At 38.3% G+C, this 19,995-nt stretch overlaps 1 protein-coding gene across 1 annotated transcript in view; it reads left to right on the plus strand.

Annotated features, from left to right (window-relative positions):
* The window catches only part of LOC106949339 (pro-neuregulin-3, membrane-bound isoform-like), a 261,789-nt gene that overhangs the window by 210,188 nt on the left and 31,606 nt on the right, over positions 1-19,995 (plus strand). Inside the window, exons 3-4 of the mRNA XM_015035514.1 lie at positions 7,483-7,556; positions 18,364-18,390. Coding sequence (XP_014891000.1) covers positions 7,483-7,556; positions 18,364-18,390 — 101 coding nt within the window. The remainder of the gene's footprint in view (positions 1-7,482; positions 7,557-18,363; positions 18,391-19,995) is intronic.

The following is a 19,995-nucleotide window of genomic DNA, read 5'->3' on the forward strand; positions in this document are numbered from 1 at the left end:
AAAAAAAAAATTATGGAGTTATATATACAGAAAAAAAATATATATATATATATATATATATATATATATATATATATATATATATATATATATATACTTTTTGTTCTCACAAACATAAAAAAGAAACTTTTTTACAAATCAAAAGCTGCATTTTTAAATGGCATGTAAGAAGTTGAAGAATAGTGTACTTTCCTGCTCAATGTAAAGCATTGCGTTTTAGATTTAGGCAGTCTATGTACTTTAATTCGTTAAATGATCAGATGCAATCTTGACTCTTTCAGAAATAGCCCTTTAGTTTAGCCCCCGAAAGGCTTGGATGTTATCCAATGGGTCCGTGAGGAAACTGGTGACCTCAACACAGTTAAGGGGTTTTAATACAACCAGGAAGTTCTGACATTAGCATCATTAGCGGCTAACAGTCAGCCAGCTGCAATGTTCTTACAGAGCTCAACGTTTTTTATATTGTCTCACCATGTCTTTTACAAAACCAACTTGATGACGAGTCAGCCAAGAGCTTTGTGGCTTTGCTTGGTTTTGTTTAAAATTCAAACTAGTTACTCTGAGAAAAGCTGGTAAGTGTTTTTTTTGTTTGTTTGTTTGTTTTTTTGTTGTTTTGTTTTGTTTTTGTTTTTTTCTCCAGAAATTAAAATAAGAGACAAAAAATGAAACCAAGAACAGCTGCTTCCAAAACCCTCGTGTGTTCAGGCTAAACCTAATGTCAGGGTAAGGACACACAGAGCTGTCAAAAAACCACATCATTCCAAACGTAGAATTATATACTTTTTGTAATATTAACACCTTTTGTACATCCAGAAATATATGCAAAACACTGAGTCAGTCAAGTGCTCAGCCCTTTCACTGAGCTACTGTAAAGCAGCTTCCCTGTGCCTCACTAGCTAAAGCGTATGGGGATACTTTACTGCTAATTTGCATGTGTGTTAGAAGGTAAATGAAGGTTTGGGTGACACCATCACCCTGCCTCCCCGTATCTCCTCTTTGTACCTCTTTTTCCTCCCCTTGCAGTCAAGCTATCCTCCATTTTCCTCCGCACTAATTAACTGGCAGGATGGTGATTTGTCATGAGACAGAGCTGCCCACCCCTCCATCACCCTCCAGACTCAGAGGTGTGTTTTCTCTGTGATTGGAACATGTGTTAAAAGCAGGAAGCGGTAACAAACAGCCCTTGAACAGTAGGAGGGGAAACGCACGACAGGATATAAACTGGCACATGAGAAAAAGCTGTCATATATGTGCCGCAATCCACACAGACATCTGGGTTCACTATTTTCCCTCCACAACCCCCTTTAGAAACACACATGCACATAAATACGAGCTCTGGCTCTCCCGTCACCCTCTTTAGAGAGACAAACCAAACACGTGCGCCTCAAAGCATGTCGTTTATCTCGTATTGTTTATTGCCCATTCAGGCATTCAGCGCTGTGTTCATGCAAACTCATTTTACAAAACATTCTCAGCATCTCATTGAGCAACAACTGAGCTTATTTCACAGTGGCACAAAAACGGGGTATTGGAAAGTCGGGTCAGTTGGGGCAGGATGGGAGGGGAGGAATCAGGACGTAGAGAAACAGAAAGCAACCCCAGACGTAAACAGATCGCCAGACAGGCATCCTGCCTTTGGGTTTGTGATTTAGAATACTAACAAGGCATCTGTGCTCACACCAAGGGAGACAAGGTGTGATGTAGAGCAGAGCCGAGGAACAACGAGGGAGGGCTAGCTTACCCTTGAAATCTGACTGTCTGTCTTAAGTGCCTCCCCTGAATTTTTTGTGGCACATCATTACCGTTTGTGGGATTTATTTATTTATTTTTTCTTTCTCTGAGTATACTGACTCAGAATAAAGGAGCAGTTCTTGTGACTTAATCAAAGATTTGATTCTTAAATAAAACCCTACGGAGTCTCAAAGTTTACATGTGGTTGCGGAGAATATGAGAGATTCCTCATCTCTCCCACCAAGGCTCCCATATGTTATCCCATGCAAAGTAGTTTAGCATGTGATTATTAATCCAATTCCTCTGCTGTCATTTGGACTAGTGCTTCAAACAGCTTGTGGCATCTTTCAAGTCACATTAAAATGCTCAATCAGATTTAAGGGTCTCCAATTACCATCTCCATGGTGATTAGAGCTCATTTTAAGACGAATGCTCTTCACATAATTACCAAAGAGATGGCTTTCTGCGTATTTTTCCAATAAAATGTTATTCAGTGTTCACTCTGAGAAGCAGAATGATCACAGACAAAAACCCATGTTGAAGCTTTTCAGGACGGAAAATGATTGTGCTTTTAGGAGTATTTAGAATAAATCAAGACGACAGTTGATTTTCAATTGGTTTCAAACCTTTGTCCTTGCTGAAAAACAAATTATTTTAAGATGAGTTACTTTATAATAAATCAAACATTCTGTGAAAGACAAAGTCTGTGCAAAAAAAGTATGTATGGGTCAAATCCACAATCTATGAACACTTATTTTTGCTTTTATTAATAACTCTTCTATCAACTAATCAGGATAAATCAACACAGTACTGGAGTACAAAAAATGGAAATAAAAGACTTGCATGTTCAAATTATCTAGCGTTATTCTCTTGTTTTCACATGTAGCTCTTTCAATCTGAACATCTCAGCATCTCTCTTCATTTTTCTGTCTTTCCATTTCTAAATTTGCTCTTACCAAGACCAATAAACTAAGGTGCAAAGGTTAAGCAGGCTCTGGGTCAGTTCTGCTCTCAACCAATTTATACCCCTATTTCAGACCTTTGTGTTGCCATACGAAGGGAGATGGTAGCAATAAATCATTAGTTACTGTGGTATCACTGCAAGCTGTACCTGTTCCTGAGGTTTAACTGCAACTAGATTTTTTTATTTTATTTTCAGAAGCATCTTAGAGTTAATTAAGTGTGTGAACTATACTGACAGTATTCTGAGCAAAACTTGTGATCTTGCACTTTTACTCTAGCACTGGGTTTAACAATTGGGAAACTGGATGCAGAGTGTTAGCCTTCTAGTCTTTTCACAAGCATGAGTCTCCGATATCTTCTCCATTCCAGTGAACCTTGGAATCGTTGCTGCTCAGTATTCACAAAAACATGTGGATGTTTTCATACATCATAGATAAATAGCTTCTGCAGTAATGCTAAGGTTCCCACTGTGTGTATTTATGTGTATTAAGCTATATCTGCCATTTCAACTATTAAAATAAGCAATAATAAGCAGCTTTAGATGGGGTGGAAAGTACTTGTAGTTTTCAGCTGTTCACTGGAGGTAAAGGAGCCTTTTGTTAATATGCAGGCTAGAAAGCATGGCAGTGTAACACTAGGTTGTTTCTCTGCCATTATTAGCACATTGAGCAGCGTGTACACAAGCATGATTTACAGTGCTGAGACCTTCCTCCTGAATGTGACTGGTTGTTTCTGAGTGGGAGCAAATCATGTCTGCAGATGTCTGTTGGACCGCAGTGAGAAGCCAGAAGAACCTGATTCTTTCACAGATTGTTTCGTTTATTTTTTAAGTACCGTCATAGCATAGTTTTGGCAATTGTGTAAAAAACATATTGTTTATAAAAGTTATAAATTATCAATTATCAAATCCTATATCTGATCCCCATATTTTTTTATGATGATGATTTTAAAGAATGTTTCAGTTATTAGAAAATTACTGTCATCAACCATTTGCCAGTATGTATTTATTTAAAGCTCAACTCCATTCTGTTTTCTAACCACATGTGCTTACATAAGACTTTTGGAACCAAAAAAAAAATTCTCATGGTTGACATAAAATGTTCCATAGATGGAAAATATATATATAAGTATAAAATTATACAAACAGAAAATTATGAAGCAGCAAAATGGCAACACGTGAATACACGAGGGTAAAAATTGGGGACATTTTTGAAAGACAGCTCAGGAAACTCTGCACCGGTTTTGCATTAGTAATTTTCAGGCTTATTAAGCATGAGAGAAACAATGACAGGAGAGAATCAAGTCTTTATCCCCTGTTGGTTCCCTGAGCATAAAACTATGAAGGATTTTGTGTATTCGGCTGATTACTGCAGAAATGAACTGACACAAAGGGTTTGAGGTTTAAGAAATTGAGGCGTTAATTCTAGAATATTTTTCATGCATAATTTAAAAAGTAATGGGCCTGACATTTGAAAGTGCAGTTATGGATTTACACTGCCATATGAAGAGGTTGTTTCAGTGTTTGTCAAACTGCCAAGATGGAGGTTTTCCCTGCACACAGGGCACAAGAACTTCAAGCCTCTTTTTTAAGCTCCTCCGTTAAGACGGTCTGCTTGTAATTCTACAGAACATCTAGTTGCTTTTCACAAGCGGCTCCTGTTAGACAAGCTTATGTCAAGGTTAAGCAAACGTTGATATGACAATATTGCAACCAGACTTGCATCTCAAGTGTAAGTACATAAAAATGTTGTGGTATCCTGTAGGTGAATTTCTTACATGTTGTCATATTTAAAACAGTGCTAGTTGGATCATCCGTATTCAAGAATGTAATATTAGAAAAGCTGATATCACTGAGATGTTTATTTAAATAAGCACAGCTTTCTGCGAGTGTTGCTTTGAGAGGTCATTGTGACTAGACAGGTGCTAAATTCAGTGCATTTACCTTTTCATTTGTCTCCTCTTCAGGTGGTTCCATATTTGTGCTCGAATTATCAGATATACTTTGAACAATCAAACCATTTTAAGTATTTTACTAGAGCTGCAAATCTTTTATCCTTCTTAAAAAATGCTAATGAGCTCTTTAGTTTGCATAGTTTATTGTACAAGTTAAAAGTGGCTTATGCTTCTTGAATATTTTCATGACAGTGTTATTGGAACACAAGAGTTAATTACACATCTAATTTTTATATCCAACATTTACTTGTTAATTTGATTTTTTATATAAAGTCTAGAAATATGAATCAAATATCAAATAATAATGGGTTTTTAAGTGAACAGTTATTGTCCAGAATTTTCTTATTTTTTTATTATTTTTTTGCAACTCTGCTCTTCATACACTTACACTGGGAATACAGAATACAGTTTTGCAAGGCAATATTAGCTGGTTAATTAGATGTGATATTTGCTTATGGAGACTCTGTGTTCAATGACTTTCTAACTTTATACTTTTCAAATATTCAACTTTTTCTTTCTTGCATATAAATTTAAAAGGGAAATCTGTCAAATCATTCAAACACTTGATCCCCTTTGAAGGCCGACTGCTTTTAGCTGGAGATGCCAATCAAACTTAAAATAAACCATTCACAAGACACTGAGCTACAAAAGATTCAGCTTTTTAATGTATTTCAGTTTCTTCTTTTCTTTTTTCTTTTTTTTTTTTTTTTTGTAAATTGCAGTTATTGTTTTAGGTTTAAAGCCACTGAAAGTTTGTCAACTGTAGAGTGATAAGTGGCACTAGTTTAGTTCCCAGAACATCAAAGAACTACCTGTGTTTCTTAAAAGGAAGTGAGATATTCAACTGGCTTAACAAAGATGATCCTGCACAAAATCAAATGTGACAGTGAACAATGAAATAACCAGTAGAAGCATATTAGATGACTGTGGTGGCCATTTATGTAATGTTTGCAACTTGTAATTTCTACTAATTTAGTTTTCTATTTTGGGGAGTTTAGAATTTATTTAAGTTAAGTTTAGATCCACAATCTGTAGTTAATTTGTATATTTGAATTGATTATGTTGGTAATTGGTTAGACCCTCCCATTAATTTGAGTAATTAAAACACACCGGGTGCTGAGTGAAGCGATTGTTTGGTGTGTGGATGGGAGGTTTTTTGTAAATGATTTTTTGACCACTTTCACTTTTCACTTTTTTTGTACTTGAAACGTCATATTAAGTTTACTTTCATTTTTTGACTAATTTGTAGGACATTTTTGGTAATTATTTTGTCACTATTTTTTTTACAAGAAATAAAGAATATAGCTTTTCAAACAAATTAAGTCGGAAGTGCGTTCAAATCAAAAACTACCTGTTAACACCCACGGCCTTTGTTGGAATATTGTTTTTTGGAAACAAGAAGGCCGCGACAGATGACCATGTCAGTAAAACTTAAGACTTTTTTTAAAATTATTTTTGAATGAAATTTCTTATTGACTCACTCTAATATAATGTAATAATATTTTTTCGTTGCATGTTTTTTTAATATAACGTGACAATTTTGATCATTACCATGTAACACCACACATCATACTACAAAGTGGCGACACTGTGTTACGTGAGACCCGAGTAAAGTCACAGTAAAGCATGTAGATGCTCCTTATCAGCTATATAGTTCTGCATGACCAAAAAATAATATGACAAAAGAAACTGCAAATGTTGAGTTGAGGCACTGAACAAATACAGCTTAAATAGCAGTCTGAGATGTACAAACAAAGAGTCACGATCATCTCACTGCAGTTTTCATGCAGAACCGATGACTTCTGCTGTTTCTGCTGTTATTTTCTGCTCACTTTCTCTCTCAGTTAAACTCGTTCTTTGCTCGTCGCTTTTGTGGTGCGTCACCCTGGTCGTGAGTTTTCCACGAGTGGAAGATTACAGACAGGTATCGATTGACACATGTGTAAAGTAAGCTGATGGGACTGACAAAACATATATGCACTACTCATAAATGGCTCACTTGTGTGCAAGAATTTGTTAAAATGGACACTCAGAAAGAAATCCCTTAATTGCTTCTGCTAAGCTTTGAAACAGGATTTGCTTGCATTACGTCCACTGCGTAAGGCAACATAAAAACGCCTCAATCTCTTTAAGACATGAAGTATTCAGGATGATTATATCAAACATTATCTAAAGAAAGTAGCTTTAAGCGACGATTTTCTCATAAGTGTTTTAAGATTCGGATTCAGCATTGGAGGTAAAACATCCAATTCTCTATAATAAGCAGCCTATAACAGAATGACATATTTCACGACTGAGTATCTGTGATAGTTGCAGGGAGATCTGTAGGCATCAGCAGTGCTTGCATATTTACTTAGTGATGAAGGAAAATATTTGGAAGGAGATTGGACTGTGTTTATTTAAGTGCTCCAGACATGGCAGCTTTCCTTCAGCTCCAGATCTTATGGCGCCCGTATCATGCCAAGAACTCTTCAGCCTGTTTTCTTCCACCGGGACCTGGCATTCCTGTCTGTCATGTGCTATCAGTGAGGCTGCAGACGCTCCCCGGTCCTGCCCAGCTCCTTCCCCCTTTCTCTCTTTCTCCCCATCCCGCCCTTATTCAACACCGTCTCTGTGTCTTTCCCCCTCTGCCATCCCCGCTCACAGCAAGCCATCTGCTTTGTACCGCTCATCCCTTCATCTGTCTAGGTTTCCCTCTTCTAAACTTGCCTCATCTCAAAGTCTCCTAAGATGATGTTTCCCTGCTGAGCTTTGGTGCTTTTTGGTTGAATTGTCTCAATTCGGATGTTAAATCACACTGTGTGACTCTTTTCTTGCCTCCTTTTTGTCTCGTAGATGTAAGGAGGGCTACCATGGACTACGCTGCGACCAGTTTGTACCCAAATCTGACGCCATCTTGTCTGATCCAAGTAAGCTCTCTCTTATGTTTCTTTTTTATTCAGTTTTTTTTTTCTATGGTGATATGCAGTACCATAAAAAATATATTTTTGGACATATCTAACTGTTTCAAATTAATATTTTACAAAGATTGATGGCCCTTTGTAAAAAAGGATCTCATGCTCTGAGCTAGACAAACTCAAGAACAGATGAGAAACAAAATCATTGACATATCCCTCTGAAAAGGACAACTAAGCAATTTTAAATGCATTGGGATCCCATTCAGCAAACGGTGTGAGCAAAACGTCAGGAGCAACTGACGTAGTAAAATCACTCAGAGGTCCATCCAGAACATCTGAAGCACTGCAGACATCGCAGTTCTCGGTAAAGGTAAGCGCTCATGACTCGGCAGCAGAAAGCAAACTGGGCAGAAATTTAGGAGAGTTAAAGCAAAATCTGCAAGTCCACTCCTAAACCCTCAGATTAAGGTTAGTCATGTGTACAAAACTGCCATCCGTTACGGGTAGGAGAATGGATCAAAACTCCTCCACAGGAATATAAAAGACTCATTGCAAGTTATGGTGGTTGATGGGAGTCATTGCTGCCAAGTGTGGCACAAACAGATATTAAGTTTATGGGGTGATTACTTTTCAGAGGCAGGTTGCTTTGGATAGCTTTTACCCCTAATAAAATAAATCAACATTTAAAAAGTATTAAGACTACTTTGTTATGGCACTGTACCGCAAGAAAACAGATGCAGAAGAATGTCATGCCTTAAGAATATTGTGACCTCAACTCAATTTGTAACCAAAAATTAATAAAATGTCAAATATGCACAGGGTGAAAACGTACAGATTTTAAACTCTTATATTTAATTCAGACTTTTCTTTTTCTTTAAAACAGCTAATTGTCAGTTTCCCAGAGCGAAATCTCTTTAGGATTTTAGAACAAGTACCACCTCACTAAGAAACACCATCCTGACTGACATTTTTGAAACATTGTCGCAGCAGGAGTTATACTCTCAATGTTTGCGATGTAAGAAAAACAAAGACAGAAAATACTTTGATCAAGTGGCACTGCTCGATAGATTGAAAGATGCAATTTTCCCACAGATGTTGAAATTTCAAACTCTGAGGCTAGAAGCAGTGACAGAGAGGTTCTTAGAAGTTAGAAATCAGAGTGGGAAAGTCAGACACGCCAACTCCCTGTCACAAAATCTAATTTGGCCACCGTGTTTGTAGAATGCTGCGATAGTCACAGTTGGTAGAAAACAGTGCTATAGTACAAAGTAGGACAAAACCCTTCTTTGTGTACATGATGATTCGGTCTTTGAGAATAAATTTGTATTAGTAAATGAATTTACTTCTGATCAAATCAGCCACCTAGTCACTTGTTTTTCAGCTTGGAAAACACAAATAATTTGTTATTCTATTTTGATTCATTTACTTCTGAATTTACTTATTAGATCTGATTAGTTGATTCATTCGTTTTTACAAATAATATACACCTACATACCAGCAGTGGTTCTTGTCCCACAGTTTGACAGCCATGGTTCTTGGGCATCACATAGAGTCTCCATATTCTAGTGAAAGCTCTGCGGTGTAGTTGAGAAATACAGCAGATGTCAGATGTACAGAGGAGAAATCTTGGTGCCCTGTGCCGCTCCCACTGGGCCGTGAACTTCACAAACTCACACTGTTTCAGGGAGTGACTTGGCTCCTTTACTCACAGAGTCAGAGAGAAAACTTGAGTGCTATGGCTTTCTGCTTCCACTAAGCCCTTTGAGAGTCCATTAATGGGGTCACAAGCTATTGCCTCGAAGCATGTTTATACCCTCACATGACACACAATTTTCACTCTGGGACTCATTTTGTCTTCTATAGGAGTATGTCAGTTCTCCTGTTTAACGGGCTCAGGGAGCTTTTATGTTCTTTTAGCAAAAACTAAAGCTCAGTTGCTCTTGTGGACAAACGCAGACACATATGGGCACCATTTATTTGGATGCATAATTATGTGCTGCTTTCTCTTTTGCTAAAATCTTAATAAAAAACACAAAAGTCTGTAAAAAAAAAGTGCTTGGAATATAAACACTTTTGCATATCGTTTGAAATTTAATCTACATGTGGGAAATACAAGATAACAGAAACCGACTCTCCCACACAACAGCAGTAACCAGGAGTTACAAAGCTGCATCCGCACCATAGCAGCAGATACTCTATTAGTGGTGTGCTGCAGCTGGATTAGTTTGATTCAGTAATTACCCACCTTTTCATCCAGTGGCCCCATAAAACAATGGGAACAGCTATTAGGAGGCCATCAACCACATTTAGGAGGTGTGGTCAGCGAGGCAAATTGTCGCTTTTATACACACTGAAGTCCTAAATTATTTTTTAGCAACCTGTTATCTGCTAACAGGCACAGAAATTTCTGAACACATTATGTTGTGTTGTGTTTTTGTGCTTTAATTGCTGTGATTTATCACGTGGCATGTTGTGAATAGTGAAACTATTCAGTCATTTCCGTGCAAATGTCTTGTTGTAGATTGAAAAACAAAAAGTGACTAAACATTTTAAAGTCTAAATAAACAAAGAGAATAATGATGCCTTCAAACACATGCCCATATTGCTAAACAGCTTTTGGTTATTTGGTATTTGTGGTTTAAAGGAAGTATGTTTGGATATTGGGATTGTTTGTCTGTTCATTCGCTGTCTTGCTATATCGAAAATAATGCCGTTGATTGGCTGGACGCCCAAAAGTAGATATAAGACATCTTCCCTGGTTACAGTCTGGATGGTTTCCACTGTGCTTCCTGGTGCATATTAATGTTTGAACCTTTCACAGGGGGTCTCATGTACTCACTCATTTCAGTAAATTGTGGCTTGTTGCATTCCCTAACTCACGAATCCCAATAGTTTCCAAATTGTTGTTTTAGTCTGGATGTTTGAACCAAACTTGTTCATCTTTGTTCTTTATGGGTTTTGCTTTGTACACTTGTACACAGTCATGTTGGAACATGAAGGGGGCAACAACAAGCTGTTTTTGACAATTATTTTCCTATTCTGAAGCTTTAGATCCTTTTCTCCTGGGGTTAATCCATCAGAAAGAGCCCCGCTCCATAGTCCTCTCTGCACTAAAACCAAGACTCCTTCATTGGGTTGTGAGAGAAAGAGAAAGAGACATGATTCATCCCTCCAGAGAACACATCTGCCTTACAGTGTAGAGGTGGTGTTCTTTACACCTCTGCATCCCATGCACTGCATTGCACTTGTTAATGTAAGGCTCGACTCCAGCTGCCCAGGAAACCCATTACATACCCTCTCTGTGCACTGCTCTTGAGCTAATGTGAAGGTCACATGAAATTTGGAGGTCTGCAGCTATTGACTCTGATTTTTACCTCTACCACTTTGTGGCTGAGTTACTGTTGTTCTCAATCGCTTCCTCTTGCCAGTAACAGCTGACGGTGGAGTACGGATTTGCCAGTAGCATCCTGGAAACCGACCCATTCTTCCATAAAATACTTGTTGGAGCAGTCTGCATGCTATAGACCTTTGGGAATGAAAACTATTAAAACACCTGAATTCAATAATTCAGTTCGGCGAGCAAATAATTTATACAGTATCAGGTAGTTATTGTTGCACCTTCATATTCCAAGAAACCGAGGGGATAACCCAAAGAACTGGGCTCTGGTTACAAACACCAATTCATTTGCTGTGGATGGCAAAATTATCATTTAATTTGGTTTATCAATCTGCCATTTTCTATTCTTTTTTTATGCTCATTAATTGCACCTTTGATTATTTTTGGTGTCAATCTTCTGTTGTAAGATAAGAACATGTCCAGGTATGGAAGAGCAATGCATAAATTATTGTCATCCTTAAAATATATTATAATTTGCCTGTTATTTCCTAAACCTAAAATCTTCCCAGAATGGCAGGCTTTACAGTAAATTCATTCCAACTGAGCTGTTTACTAGAGTGTATGGTTTTCTCAAAACAAAATAATGTCCATATTTATGCACAGCAGCTTTCACCAAAAATCCAAAAGATAAACAGCAAAGATTTTAAAGAGCAATGAGGCCTATTTGGATCTATGTTGATAGAGACTGATCTAAAATTTACCCAGATTATGGAGGGTTTGGGGGGATAATCCGGCTTTCTAAAGCCAAATCATGTAATGATATACACATACAAGTGGAAGAGGCCCCAGTGAAATTAATTTCATTGTGTCAGTGTGTGTGTCTGCTTTCATATGTGCAAAGTTTACTTTTTTTATTTGTTGAAAAGGCGGAATTATACACAAATCATACTGGGAAGTGAGAAAAAAATTCTCTCTCCTCGCATCCGTTTGGGCATTTAGCTTTATTTTTTTCTCTCTGAATCAATATATGAGCATCTCACAGACACAAATCTTCCCTTGCCCCTTATCCTGCTTTTGTATTGACTGGAAAAAGACTCAAAAGAGCAGTCTGGACCAGCTTTGCGGCCAATGGCGCTCCGTCATTCTCACATCTTTACAGAAGGGTGAGAAACAGAAACTGCTGTGCACATCACAGAAGCACAGGGACAAAAGGAGGAAGACACTCCCTTCCCAAGACTCCAGGGCTTTTGAATTCAGCTGAAAATGAGTTTGGAGGAGAGGACCGGGGTCTAACAAGTCTGTGCACAAGGAGGAAGTATGGGGTCTTTAATTGGAGGAATCGCAGGGCAGGAAGACGGCAATTTAGTTTGTGCTTGGTAAACAACCTGAACAAATTTCTCTTTTAACTCTGGGTAGGTTTGGAGTTTGCCACTGGTGAGGGGGCACCTTTGAGACTGCAGAGGAAGAACATCAGGGAGTTTTTAGCTTTACTTAGTAGAGAAGAAAATAATAATTTGAAGCATTTTTCTCCTGTTGATATTCAGCCTGGAGTAAGAATCCACAAAGGACATTGAGTTCAGCTGCACACACAGACTTATCAATTGCTTGCTCATCCAAAAGAGGACGGGGATTAAGAATTTGATTCACTCCTTTCATTGTCTCTCCACCTGCAGCTTGCTACTTCCTAATCGAGCCAAAAGCGCTTCACATGATGCACAGGTAGTCTCCAAGCTTGCTCTAGGCTCCCCGGAGATGCCACAAATGATTCCCCGGGGTGATTTGAGTTACCACTGCCATGTATTTCAGAGGCCGCACGTATCATGATTGGTGCATTTCCTCAGTCAAGGCAGCGCCAGAGGAAGGGACGTGCATCAGCGTTGTAATGACATCATCTGCTGAGGCCGCGAGAGTGAAGGCGATTTAGAGAAAAGAGGTGCCCGTTGTTGCCTAGGGCGATCGCAAAAGGAAGGGTGAATGGACAATATCGATCAGGCAGCATCAGGATGATACTGTGTTCACCTCTATGGCCTTGCCAAGTGCCTGCAACATAGAAAGAATAGATTACTATAGTGTAAAAAAAAAAAAAATGCAGCTATGTTTTTTATCATGCCGTAAAATCTACATTTATTTTCTCAGAGGAAAAAAAAAATTCAGTGTTGAGGTTTGATTGTTCGTAGCTGCTTTAGACATGAGTAGAATCTGGGAGGTTGTCATAAATCCTTCTGAAATCGTAAAATAATCCTCGAAGCTGATGAAGGAAAATGGAACCACCGTTTTATAAAGACTGAAAAACTGTTTTATTTACCTTCTCCTGTAAACTTCTTTCTTTACTCATCTGTTCACTTGCATTTGGTCAGACTTTTAGTGTTCATCTCTAATTATGTAGAGCTGAGAAAAAATGAATAGGTCTTTTATTGCAAGAAAACAATCACACACTTGTGGCATATCTTAAACGTATTTAATTTATAAAGCGGAGAGAAAAAAAATATCAGAAAATAAAAGGTTTGACATCTCTGCTGTTTTAAACAGCATAAAGAGAGAGGGAACTTTGGGCGTCCCTCCTTGCACATTCTCTATAGATTGTGCAGTCCTGGTGCTTTCTCAAGCAGTTAACTTTTACCCTTTTGTACGACTCAGATACCGTCTAATGGGTGACATGGCCCCAAGATGCCACTCTTTACTTTACTGCAGTTGTCCAACAGTGAGCTTTGGAGATATTTTTACCTTCCTCTTTGTGTGAGGTGACAAAATAGACGTGTGTGTTCAGCCTACTGGCCAGTGGCTATAAGAGGAATGACCTTCTAACTCATATTTACACCACATGGAAGCAGAAAGTTATGTTTGGGTTACATTTACCTTATAGAGCGATTAAGCTATGGCAAAATGTGTGGCAGTAGTGATTTTGGGATGAATAATTCCTTCCCTTAATGGGATTTTTAAACACAGTGAATCAATATACAGAAATTTAGAGCACATTTAGAATGAATCAACCTGTAATTCACTGTGATGGTACATTACAACAGTAAAAGATTATTTTTACATTTTGTCAAGTGGTTGGGATTTTATGTGACTGCCATAAAGCTTTGCAAAACGGTGAACTGCTATGAAAAATGTTTATGGTTTTAAGCATTTTCAATGATAAGAAAGGAAAAGTGTTGACTGCATGTTTATTCAGTTGCCCTTTTCTTTGACATCCCCTAAAACAAAAGGGAAAGCATTTATTTAATAATTAGTCTATTGTGTCTAATTTACGGTCAGTATAATTATAGGTGTTAAGTGAAAGCATCAGAGGTTTGTTAGAGAACAGAAAGTGTCAGGAAGACCAAGGGACAAAGTAGAAAGGTCCAGCCAAAGGTCATAGAGAGATAAAGTGTAATCCCTGAACTTCTGAAGGTTTATCGTTCAAGCCATTGTTCAGAAATGAGAAGAGCGTGACGCAAACGCAGATCTACCAAAACATTTGTGTCCACCTAAACAGATAGACAGGGAGAGCATTATTTAGAGAAGCAAACAAGATGTCTGTGGTAACCTACATCTCAGGAGGGCAAATGTCTGACAAGACAAAGCTACAAACCTGTGGCAAGACTTTAAAACTAAAAACTCACTAACACTCTCCATTCAATCTGACTGAGCTCCGGTAATTTTGCAGTGACGAATGGGCAGAGTATCAAGACTCTAACATCGCGAAGCTGGTAAAGACCTGCAGCAAAGAGGTGGCTTTATAAAGTTATGACCCAGGCAGCTGAATACAAATGCTTTCCGCACTTTTCAGTTTTGTATCTGTAAGAGTTCAGACAACTATATATCATTGTTGTTGGAGAATTTATTTTCTTTTGTATCATTGTTGTTAGCACTGATGCAGCAGGACCTCTGAGCTGCAATAGCTAAAGTAATGCAGCACTTCTTAATAGATTTAGATATCTACATTTCCACAAGTAATTTGGTTGTTTTTTTTGTAATTTCCAATTTTATATTTATACATTAAACGCTTATCTGTTTCATCCACGGTCAATAAGTTGGTAGATTGGCCGATAACTACTTCAGCTAAAGGCCTGGCTCACAATTAGGCCATTTATTATATCATACAGAAATGCAATTACAGCTGTAAATTATGCATTCTGGACAGAATAATGCTTCCTTCTAGCAGATATAGGGGTTTGTTGTTGCAACTGATAAGGAATACATATTTTATGATAACAGTAATGGTTTTTCTACAGCATCCTAGTGATGATTTCTGGAAGTAAACTTGTGCTTTGAGCACATTCAATTTTGATAACTATGCTTCTGTCATTCTGTTTCAGAATTGAGCGGTTGTATTTAAAAGAACCATTTAAAAAATCCCACACTTCAATGCAGTGGCATATCCATTTGTCTTGTGCTCAGATTTCACAGCTCTAAAAGATTTCCAAATTTTTCTTTCTGATATGCGGTCTTTTTAACATACGCGGCACATAATCTGTCAAAGCTTGGCAAGCCTCGCTCTACTTAAAACTCTGACCACCTCTGTCGGAAAAGCAATTACCAGTGAGGGCTTCATTTTAATTTAAATAAGATTACATTACAGTGACATGAAAAAAGGGGGACTGTCAGGATGGGAAGAACATGAGTGCTCCCTTTTATCTGTTTCCCCAGCACTGGGATTGTGGGACAGGACTTAGCTGCATAAAGAAAGACTGTGTGTGTCTGACAGAGTGAGACAGAGGGAATAGGGACAAAAGGTGTTTGTGTAAAGGGTATCTGTTGCAGACAAAGAATAGTAGGCGAGAACATTAACATGCCTTGTGGATGCACATGTATGTAAACGTAATTTAGTGCGATCCATCCTGAAGCAGCCAGCTTGTGAAGAGAACAATTACTGCAATGCCTCAGGCTCAAATCAATATAAAAGGCCTGTGCAAAGAGGCATCAGTGGCATAAAGCTGCATGATGTGTCATTTTTAACTTTTATTTTCATGATCCCTGGCCTAATCTTCTCCCCCACACCCTCACCGTTATCTCTGCTGGTTTCTGTCTTCATTTAAGGCTACTGCAGGCTGGGGAATTCAGAGGATCATGCTGAAGCATTTTAAGCATATTTTGGGGGCTTGCTGGCTCATTACAAAGTGCGAAAGAAAAAGTCATTTGGGAGAAAGTTGTCAAAAGAAGTTTATGGTGGGTTTGCAACACACGCCTGTACCTATAAGACAAATTCTGAGCAGCGAGGTTTTAGCATTTTGGCTGCAAAAACCTTTCTTAGGTATCAGAGTCAGTTCATCCTAAGTTTTCCTGCTTGGGGTATCTCAGTTGTTGACACCACAGTTGTCTCTGTGGAGTCGAGGGAGGGACAAGGGGAAAGATTTGTTCATGCTTAAAAATACGAAGGATACAAATGTAAATGTTTTCTCTGTTAGCATTTAGTTTTTGCTATTATTGGCCATTCTGATATCTGCTGTGTATGACCTGACAATTATTTATCATTATTAAGGATAAAAAAATATATGTAGAATGTGATACCATCACAATTCATCACAGCTTAGTAATGTAATAATTTGTTTAGCGCCATTATTCTGTCAAGAATCAGATTGCATAAAAAAAGAAAGAAAATACATTGTTCCACAAGAGCAAACACACAAAAACCATAATACATTTACATATAGATAATAAGGTTTGTGCGTTGTCATTGAATATTGTAATCCTGACCTGAATTAGGTGGTAGAAGGTATGGGTACTCCTAAAATATGAGATTCAGCATTTTGTTTGCAAACACAACAGTCAAATCTGGCCTCTCACCAATAACCTCAGCTTGTTTTACTGTGGTTACATTTTAAAGCAACATTAACTTTTAATCACCACATTCAGCAACGTCTACTGCAGCACAGGGTCAAAGCTTTCATTAAAAAAAAGATTTCAGACTTTCAAACCATTGCTGTTGGATTTTTTTCCCAGCATGTTTGTTCTGAGGAACAATGTCAGTGTCTGGGAAATGTGTTGCTCATTGAAATGGCAATGGTGTTAATTCCCAAAACTGTCAATGCAGTATGTTTACCATGGCATGTAATGATTTCATAGAAGAAAATAGTTATCCTTTCACGGACTAAATAGAGTGTTGAAGGTTCAGTGAGTTGACAATGACCCTGCGTTCTTGTATTACTCCATGAAAATGGCATTTTGGCTCCACTGCACTACAATGGAGAAAAATACAACATCTTGTTGATCCTTGGTTTAATAGAAAATCTCTTCCACATTTCAAAAGATTGCTTGTATTGTTATTGTGTGTGAGTGTTAGAATGAACCTGCTCTGAAACCACTTTCTTGGTCTGAAATCACTGTTTTGTTGTTCCATTATTTTATTTTATTTTATTTTTTACCATTGCAGGTGCCGTGTCCTTAGCTGGTTACAGCTGCATGAATTAAAGTCAAAATGCTGCATTTGCAAATGATAACAAGCATTCTGACTTCACAATTCAACATTAACAAATGGTCAGGTTATAGCAGACTGTGCTGTAGTTGACTTTGTACTTTTTATTTGACTTATTATGTAATATTATATTATGTATTATGACTTATTATTATGTAAAATCCACTTTTTGCATTATTAATACTTTCTTTTGAACCTTTACTGCTTCTATGAAGAGTTCAAGCACTTCATAAAACCACCTGGCCATTTTCTGGCAACATGTTGCTGTTTTCTGGTTTCTGGAAAACGAGCCATTTCAAAACACTCCTGGTTATTAGGTCTGCCCTGTTACTTAGCAACCCCAGCTGAGCCCCAGCCCCAGCCCCAGCTCCAGCTCATTAGCTTTCTGCATGTTGCTCAATGGCTGTTTAGTTGTTGAGTCACCATTCAGATTGGTGCATCCCTGATGGTTGTGCAGGAGGCTCTACTTTCTCTGCTTCTGGGTCTGGCTCATGGTAAAATATGTACTGTTGTACAATTGTTTGCAGCCATTTTCACATGTGAAAAGTGAATGTAAAATGTTGAGTTGGGGTGTGTGGCCAGCAGCAGCTTATTGGGATTTAAATTGACAAGAAGCCCTAAAACAGCTCATTCTGAAAAGAGCTCACGATAGGCTGAACTGAGCAAAGTGGAATTTTATTATCAGAGAATAATTTTGTGAAAAAAAGGTAATGAACATGTTTTGTATAGCTCCTTACTTGTTCAAGGAAGCATGGTAGGTCCCCTATAAGAAACTCAGAGGCAGCAAGACTACAGCAGTGCAGCGCTGTCGAGAAACGGCATACGTCACTACTCTTAATTGGCCATTGCTACCCTGTCCACAGACCTTAGTGGAAATGCAGCAGACCATGGCTAACAGATTACGGCTAACCAGACTATTGCTGTGGAGGTTCCTGGAAATAATTTCCGGGGAAGGAATGGTTTAATTGAATACAGTTGATTCAAACTTGTAGTAACAGTTTTTTTGTTCTCTCTCTCTGTCTGTCTCTCTTTCTCTCTCCATATCTCTGTTCACCCTGTTTACGGTTTGACCTCCGTTGGAGCAGCGGACGAACTTGGGATTGAGTTCATGGGTGAGACAACTTTTTTTTTCTTTCTTCTTTTTTTTTTCCCCCCCATTGACTTTGCAGAGTGCTTAGTCTTTCATGTGCCTCACATCTGCGAAAAGGCTCATACAAAACACAGTCCGGCGCAACAAGGCCGCTCACCTTGGATAAATTAATGTGGGCCAGTTGCTATGGCAACACTGTGGCGGAAAATTAGGTGCATTCTGTCTGCATGAAGAACTGAGCTGTTAGGGGAAGAGTGATTTAATGAGCATGGAGCTAAGACAAACGGCACCGTGCTTTGTTTACTCATCTTCCATATGTTTGAAGATTCATTTAGGCATCAATTTCAGAAAGTTAAAACAGTGGACAGACTGCCAGCTTAATGGGATATGTCTTATACTTGCAATGGGGGGGGAAAAAAAAGGATTTAATACTCAAAAAGTCAACACAAGATATTTGAAGAAGTGAAAAAAAAAACTTACGGAAATTGTTTTATCTCTACACCTTGCACATGGTCATCTGACAAATTATGATGTAAAAGAAATAAAAACTGATGCATACACACGTTGCCAGACTTTCTTTATTTTATGCAATCAGTACACTTTCTTTGCTCTTTGCCTTGCTTTTTATACATAAAACCAAACATATACATATATAGATTTACATAGGTATTGCACATCTGTCATGTCACACACTTGATCCAGAAAGCAGAAGAAAAAGCCAGGTCTGCACACAATCTTCCTCAGATCAGTAACTTTCAATACAGGGAAGAAATAAGTTCAGAATCCTCCAGCAGGTTAGTAAATTTAATACAGGGAATTCATCCAAGACTGATCAGTGATAGAGGATTTTTCAAGAGAAACAGCATGCATTATAACCCGGTTCCTCTTCAGCATTACTGATGGATCTTTGGGTACTTGCTGTGTAAGTACCCACAGATCTGTGTGTGCCGATGTGAAGCATAGCCATGTTTGATGTAGGATGGAAAAACTCTAAATATGATTTTCTTGTACTCTTTAGTCCAGCCGCTTGAGCTTCACATGTCTCACTGGTTCACTCTGATGTATTTTGGGCTGAATACCCCATTTTGTCATGGATACTTTAGCACAGCCTTCATTATGCACTTTCATCAAAGCCAAATGTAAAGTGGCTGTTATGGTATTGCTGGCCATACGGGATTGTCTTGTCTTTGTGTCAGTACAACATAGTTTAGCCATCTAGGGCTGTTCCCTTTGTTCCGTTCCCTAACATGCTCTCGCATCTAATTTCAAGAGTGCCTCGTAGGCATCCAGCATGAAAGACCTGTAATGGCTTTATGTACAGACTGCATATCAGGGTTTTTCCTTACAGCCATTCAACACAGCTCTGTAGACAGCTGGGTTTTTTTTTCTGTTCCCATTTCAGAAAAGCCTATTTCATCCATCAAAAAAATGAGACAGAGGTTGGTCTCAGGTGGCGCTCCGCATGAGCACTGATGATGCAGCAGCAGGGAGAGACATTCCCTGTGTTTCACATGTCCAGCCATTGAGAGATCATTCCATTGATGGCGAAGGCCGGAGGGTTCGCAGGAGCTCTGAGATGCAAATGTTACATTTAGGCCACGGCATCTCCTGCTGTTTATTTCTTAAA

The sequence above is a fragment of the Poecilia latipinna genome, unplaced genomic scaffold (genome assembly GCF_001443285.1).
Source record: "Poecilia latipinna isolate Pla-1442-1.1 unplaced genomic scaffold, P_latipinna-1.0 Scaffold337, whole genome shotgun sequence".
NCBI lineage: Eukaryota > Metazoa > Chordata > Actinopteri > Cyprinodontiformes > Poeciliidae > Poecilia > Poecilia latipinna.